This window comes from Pygocentrus nattereri, chromosome 8, assembly GCF_015220715.1.
Source record: "Pygocentrus nattereri isolate fPygNat1 chromosome 8, fPygNat1.pri, whole genome shotgun sequence".
NCBI classification, from domain to species: domain Eukaryota; kingdom Metazoa; phylum Chordata; class Actinopteri; order Characiformes; family Serrasalmidae; genus Pygocentrus; species Pygocentrus nattereri.
The window spans coordinates 24927983-24935697 of NC_051218.1; the positions used below are offsets into that span (position 1 = coordinate 24927983).

General features: G+C 35.3%; 1 protein-coding gene across 1 annotated transcript; it reads right to left on the bottom strand.

Annotated features, from left to right (window-relative positions):
* Window positions 1–1084: 1084 nt before the first annotated feature.
* Window positions 1085–7048, bottom strand: timm8a (translocase of inner mitochondrial membrane 8 homolog A (yeast)). Its single transcript, XM_017698478.2, has 2 exons — window positions 6812–7048; window positions 1085–1593 (listed from the first exon to the last, which is right to left on the bottom strand). The coding sequence occupies exons 1-2, from the start codon at window positions 6920–6922 to the stop codon at window positions 1432–1434; spliced, it is 273 nt and encodes a 90-aa protein (XP_017553967.1). The 5' UTR covers window positions 6923–7048; the 3' UTR covers window positions 1085–1431.
* Window positions 7049–7715: the final 667 nt, after the last annotated feature.

The window sequence follows — 7715 nt, forward strand, 5'->3', positions numbered from 1 at the left end:
TTTTAATCTTACAACAATGTGTACACACACACACACACACACGCATATATATATATATATATATATATATATATATATATATATATATATATATATATAAACGTAAAAGGTTTTGGTTCTTAGAAGCAGTGATATTAATAAAAATAAAACAAAAACTACAACAGTGCCATCTAGTGACGACTTAAGTGTCTGCACATTTTGTAAGTCAAGACAGCAGCGCACAACCTTATTCTCCTGGGTATATTTTAGTATATTTAGTATATTTTAGCGCTTTGTATTATTTTATAAAAATAATTTTTACAGAGTATATCACTGAAGAGATAGCATCTGTGTATAGTTTATAGCCCAGATTTGTGGAGTTTGTGAGTTCAGCTAAAATTACATTACCCCTCTATTTGACTGGAAAGAAGACAAGTTACAGCACTCATATGACACACACTTTTTTAATGTAGCTTATGAAATATAAAAGTTATGAAGAATATGACAAAGTGCATTTTGGAGTTTAAGAGTTTAATGTACCCAGATGCTTTTATTACATTGACATTCCATATTATTTCATATTATGGTAGAAGTGACGGTAGACTGTTTATTTTTGTGTCCTTTTAGGTGGTTTTGGGAAATTTTGAGCAAGAAACCACAAAAATAATCTGGCAACCCTAAAGCAGTCTCATTACAGCATCTGGGCTTGAGCCTCTAATACCTGTCCATGACATTGGGCTGCATGTGTTCTGTTACTACTAAGGTCAGCTCTATGACCTTGTCTCGAGCCTTACCTCTTCATGGCTACAATCATAATAGCACTGCAGATCCCAACACAATTTATAAATGATTGACCCAATCCTCACTTCCCTCATTTTTACTCATCTTCTTTACCTGAGTATTATTTTCTGATACAATATTTCAAAAGTTTGTATATGAATTTCATGAGCTGAATTTGAAATGCTGTGCAGTGATTTAGAAAAAAATATTTTCTACATTGAGAAAACTCAACTCAACTGAGAAGGGAAAAAAAGTTATGTGCTGCTATTTTTAATAATTTTAAATAAAGAAAAAGTTATAGCAATTTTTTTACACAACATACAAGTCAGATCGATTTCAACTTTATTGCATATGCACATTTAAACAACAGCTTCACCTTATGGCACACTATGAGCCTGCTCATCTGCATGCAATGCAAATTATATAGATGGCAAATCCAATGTGGTTCCAGATCTTTGGAAGAACTTTAAAAGTATGAAGTACAGCAGATTTCCCTTTTCTGGCAATCAATTACCAGTTAGCACCTGTAAAACCTCATGTCCATATCACTGACTCAGATTGTGTTCTCCTGAACTTGATGTGAGATGACAATGAGGCACTTTGGGGGGAATCAATGTTTTTCTTTATTTAATGACAGGGAACAGATGATTTCTTGTTTTATTCAGGTTCCATTTAGTCTGCTATGGTCTCTGAGAAGGAGCCTCTTGTCCTCTGAGTTTGCTCAAGTCTGTTGAGGATGAACTGACTTGTGTCAATGAAACGTTCAACACAATTTATAAAACAGACTTCCGTCCTTGAATCAAGCTTTGGACCAGGCTTATCCATGCATTTCTCCTAGACAGAAAAAAAGTATTACTGGAATTAGAACGAATTACTGGAATTGTAAAAACTCACAATAGCTAGATTCTTATTAAACAGCATGATTATTAACAGATAAGCCTTATGCCCAGGTTAATAAAATACTTAATAAATGACTATACAACATATAGTTTTAACACAGAACACAATACCACATAAAACCTGGCACCCACTATAGTGTTTTCACATCATGTTGTTGATAGAACATAACTTATTTTAACAAATGCTGGAAGCTAGAACTGATCCAGTTCTTTTATGTCCACATATTCAGACATTTCCAAGCTTCTCAGTCACAACCCTTCCTTTTCTTTTTAATAAACTATTGAAAAGAATTAAACACAACTGCTGCCTAAACATTTTAAAAATGACATTTGTCTGCAACTATGAATGTGCTGTTTCTTTATTTTTGATAAAATCCAAAAAAGATAAAATAGCAACTGTGGCATGTGCAAAAGTTATAGAGAACCTATTAAGTCAGTATTTGTAATATTCTCTTTAGCAGACAGAGCTTTTTATAGCCAGATAGCAGTCTTTCAATTCTTGTTTTAGAAATGTTCTACTTATTCCTCCTTTCAGAACTAGTGGGAAATCAGTAGAAGGAAGTCAACTCCAAAAAGTTTAATTTTTCATCTTTGATGTATGCTCTTGGCCAACTGGTAGAAAAGAAACAGCAATCTAAACTTTGAAGCTCAGGCAACTGTCCACTACCCAACAACAAGCCCATTAGCCTTGGTAGAAAAAACCTGGGATTGGAGCTCTGATGCTAAGCCTTAGTTCCTACAAAGGAGGATGTAACCAATTTACAGGGCATCCTGGGGGTTAGGAGACCTCCTGATTAACCTCTTGAGTGACTAACTAGAGATGCTGCACTGGTCTGTCTCAGCATGGCTCTGTAGCAAACCCAGTTGGTCCTTCATAGCCTAGCAACTATGTCTGGTATAACTTTGAAAAGCTTTACAATATGCTGTAATATATTTGTAAAGCTGAAAACTTGGCAGTTTCCAAGGAGATTGGTGAAAAGAATGAACTGTTACTCATTTCTCAAGCTGAAGACAAAAGTGGAGACATAAGATCTCAGTTAATATGCTGAAGACTGCATTACTAATTACTAGGAAAGAGCGTTTCCGTAAGAAGAACTGTTAAACCAAACCTTTGCTGCCACTGAAGTTAGCATCAGCACTACTATGAGTTAGCAGCTAACCAATGCAGGATTAGCAAGCCAACATGTGACCCTGTGAATTCCAGAGGGTAATTTGCACACTGCATGGAACTGCATGGAAACGATCAATGAAAAAAAAACGATACTGTATTTTTTTTTGTAATCGATGCAGTATCACAAAACATAATATTGCAACACTAGAGTGTATAAATATTTTCTTACACCCCTACATGGCAACAGATGGACTAGACTGTATAACTATATGGTGAATGAACCTGATCAAATGGATAAAAAGTGCAGAAACAAGGAGGTGTATTTAATGGGCAGGTCAATGTACTTTATAGAACTGAACAGTGACGGTCAACTTTTTCAGTAGCCTTGGTTCAAAAAATCCTAGACATTTTCTTCATTTGGAAAATTCCTTATATAGTTTTCAGCATCCAGCTGAATCTACCAGCAGCTGGATCATGAAATTTAAAAACAAACATTAAAAATAGACAAAAAGGCAATGATGCAAGACTGTGTACTTAATGTTTTTAAAGAAGAAATGAAGTACTTATCTCACACAACACTGCAAATAATATAATCCCCTCACTTTCCCTCCTTTTCAACTTGTTTCAGCCAAGTTTTGCAATCACATATTTTCTCTCTATGGCTTTTGTGTGTGTATATATAAGTTCCTTTAATTAATATGTATCTTACAGTTTTGTGCATATAATATTTCGTGTTTTATCGCACTGATTTAGGAGAATGTATGCTTGCTATATGTGCGTAGACTCCGCATAGGGATACCTGTTGCATTTCTTGTGATATTCTGTTTTAAAACCAACCAATTTATTTTGTTTTACTTCCAACTTTTCTATCATAGTTTCCACCCTCCTATCAAAATGCACTCCACTACATGGCCTGATGTGTAGTAATTTTTATTGCTTGGAACACTTCTTGTCCTTATCCCTAAAAACAAAACAATAAAATAAATAAATAATAATAAAAAAATCTCCATGGTGGAATACTGACAGATACAGCTGTGTACTTATCTGGCATCAAACCACACAAGAGCAGCCATTCCCCTACTTAATGATTACAGCAAAGTTGTGGCCATGTTTGTAATTGTTAGGGTCTTTTAAGTATTTTGAGCAACCCGCTGTCCAGTCTTTCTTCACAGGCTGCTGCTTTTGCCCAGAGCCAGTTTAACAAGAGCCTGGCCGTTACATCGAAAATACTGTTACATCAAAAATATGAATGCAAAATGCCAGAGGGCACCCACAGGCAAGTCTTATAAAGCAAAGAAAAATCATTCATGTATTAATGTATATATAACTCAAGATCAAAAATTATCAAAAATATAACAAGAGTATTAAATGTTTTATGCCTGATTATGATTTTGCTCTTAATATTGCCCCATTCATTTGGGACTTTAGTGACATTAGTCTGTTTTCTTAACCACTCATGGCTTGAGTCCAAAACTGAAGGCAGCTGTCTCAATGCCATGATACAGTCTTAGATGTCATTGTCTTAGAAGTCCTGTGTGTCAGTACTGGTCTTTTCTGCAATTTTTTCTAACCAAACCTCAGTGGTGTGTGCCAGGTGATGGGCGGAAGTAGACACTCGTGGCAGTAGGAAACAGCCACTTCAAAGCTGCTGCATGACCACTTTTATTAACGACTGCTACTTTGTGGCCACTTCTCCACCATGTGTAAATTAGTACTAATGTGGTCATTTAAATTTACTTCGTCCTGTGAAGGTTGTTCAGTTGATGGAAGGACTTTTTCCCCCTTTTTCCATGTTGCATTTGACTAATTATCCTGCACTATATTCTTTTTATTTTTTTTAAGTGGTGGTGGTGGGGGTCAGAAGCACCATTCTCAAAAAGTCTGAGACTGAGAATGAAATGAAAATTTTAACGGTTTAAAATTTATTTAAAATTTTTATTTTAATGATGCCTGTAAAACGACATTGCAAGGAAAGTAAGGAAAGGCTGAATTTGTGTTATAGTTCTTAAACTAAGTTTTATGTATATACACAATTGTATTTAGTAATTGACAAACAACAAATCCAAAGATATAAACAGGAAAAAATAAAAGTAAAAAATAAAGTAAAAATTGTCATAGACAGAATAAATATAATTCAAGTGTTCTATATTTAGTTTATACTAACATAATTTAATACAAGTGTTAAATACTCTGTAAACATGGTCTAAATAATGTTGATGCTGATGCTCATTGTTTATTAATGTTATTAAATGTCATTTATTTTCACCAAAATATTACCAAAACAATTATAGAAACAAAAAAAAAGTAGGAAAATAAATGAGTCTTTATAAGACAGGGATTGTCTTCATTTCACAAATGTTCATTACACAATCATGTAATCTTGCAATTTCTACAGTAAAATGAAAAAGCTTTCAGTATTATTTCCATACACATGTTAAATTTGTCCTTTAATATTATTTGAATACAATGTAATTGATTTGCAATAAGCATACAAAACAGAACATCAGTACAATGTTTAAGTATCCTTGCCTGTCAGGTTTAACAAAATTTGAGGCAAAATTTGCATTTTGGCAATTCTCAAACATTTTCAAATGTATTTACATACAACGACATTTACATACATGTTGTTTTCTATAGTACATTTCTGTGTGTAATATTTCTCCATAAATGTTAGCATAAGTGCATTTTAAAATATATTTACTAATATTATTAACATTACTATATATACTGAAATGCATTTTTGTGTTTGTAATGTGTTTTGGCTTAGATTCTTTTATTTGAAATGTAAATTTAAAATGAACAGAGCACTGGCGGTGAATTTGCAGACGCTAATAAAAGTGACGGTTAAGTGGTTGCTCAGTAGCAACCGCTAATAAAAGTAGCTGCGAAGTGACTGTTTCCTGCTGCCACAGCAGCGGCCACTTCCCTCCGTCACCCGGCACGCAGAGATTCCGACTCCTACTGGTGAACCGGGGCGGACACAAAGGATTATGGGATATGTAAAGCAGCGAAGGGTACACCTACACTGCCTTCAAAAACGGATGAACTGACGAACCATAGCAGGCAGCGTTTTATATAAATAGTGGATTCGGACATGACTCGGTGCTTTCCTGCCTCAGAATACTGTATGAGCAGGCAGCGTTTTGAGGTTTCAGACAGCAATTCCCCGCTGTTGCCCCAGGCAGAGCGAAGCTGTAACCCTTTTCGCCCCATTCACTTGAAAGGGCTTGCACATCTAGGTTTACAGTATAATCTCTGGAATTGCTTATGAGCTCTCTGTGTAGTTGCTTCTGGTATATTACCTGTAGCTGGCATGCACATAGTTGCCTGCGCGAGTTGAACTTTCGGGTTTTAGAAAAATCTACGCAAATCTTTTTGTCCACATCTTTTACGACAACCACCGCTACCCCCAATGCATCCTAAAATGAGTCTACCACGGCGGCACTTTTGGTGTGTTTATCTGTAACCACATTGTGAACTTCAGTAGAATAAAAATAATCTGCATGTTTGATATACGGCTTGACACAAGTATTTAAATGTTACAGCCACTATAGTCAATTCCTTAAACTACTGACAAAGACTTTCTATAGAACACTGTGCTCAGTAGAACCGGCTGAACACCACTACTGCTCTTTACTGGCACTGATTTCAAAGGACACTTTACACTGTTCCACTCCACCTCTGTTCTATTTATTATTCATTTGTTCTCGACAGTGCAATCTGTATTCTTTCTGTGCAATAATTCTTAGATGTGCAATATTATATAATGCTACAAGCTGTCCAAGGTATGTGCAACTACAACTGCTACCTCACCTGTCTATTGACTGTTTTAAAACTGTATAGAATATAGTTTTATAATCCTTTTTTTCTTTATATTTGTTTTTTCCCCTTAAATCTGCACTTTATATATTTTAGCCTAATGTTTAGATATTTTAGCCTTATGTTTAAATTGTTTTGTATGTAGGAAGTGCCATTGGATTGCTGCTCAATTTCGTTGTACACTGTGCAATGGCAATAAACGCATCTTATCTTATCTACTTACCCAGCACACCTCCGTCATCTGGTGAACTAACTGCTGAAATCGCTGTTTTTGAGACTCAATCTCGATAAACTGCTGCAGCTGGGGATCCGTCTTGTCTCCTTGAGTATCCATTGTACCCGTCTACAGCAGGTTATAAATTTATTTAAGGTAATATCTTAGTATTTCCTAATCTGACCTTCATGCAAGCATGGCTAGCTAGACATGATACACCCATACGAGAAAGCAGGAGGGGAAGTAATCGAGCATAGTGATACAAGAAACAAGTTCTCTGGTGATTCAGTCCGGTGACGTTTGGTTACACATTTCAAAGTAAGAGTTCGATTAAGACCATATTATTAAAATGCCCGAAACAATGAGCACGACGACTATGTAAAGAAATTTAAAAAAAGTAATCTCACATTTACAATCCTTAAGTAATTGATTTGAAAGTTAGGAGCAAAATGATGCTTATTTCAATAGTCATAGATAGATAGATACATAGATAGATACTTTATTGATCCCGAAGGAAATTTAGCAGCCAGCGGCAGACACACAACACTATGCAGTAACCGTAAACGGGTGTAAACATATAACAAGAATAAATAAACCAGATTCTATCTAAAGGCATATATGCAAAAATAAATAAATAAATACAACAGTCTGTGATATCCAGTGGTGGACAGTAACTAAGTAAATGTAATTCGTTACTGTACTTAAGTAGTTCTGTCGTTCCTTTTGGTTTTTGTGTGTACAAAAATGTAACATATCAAAACAAAAAAAGCGCAAAGCAAGAACACCAATCAGGGCACAGCAGTCACTTTGTTCTGAGCTTGTTTTGACCTGTTGGTCATACCAACCCATTGCAAGCACATGGTTAAAGGTCAGCACAGCAGCGTAAAAAAATTTGGGAGCACATACATCTACC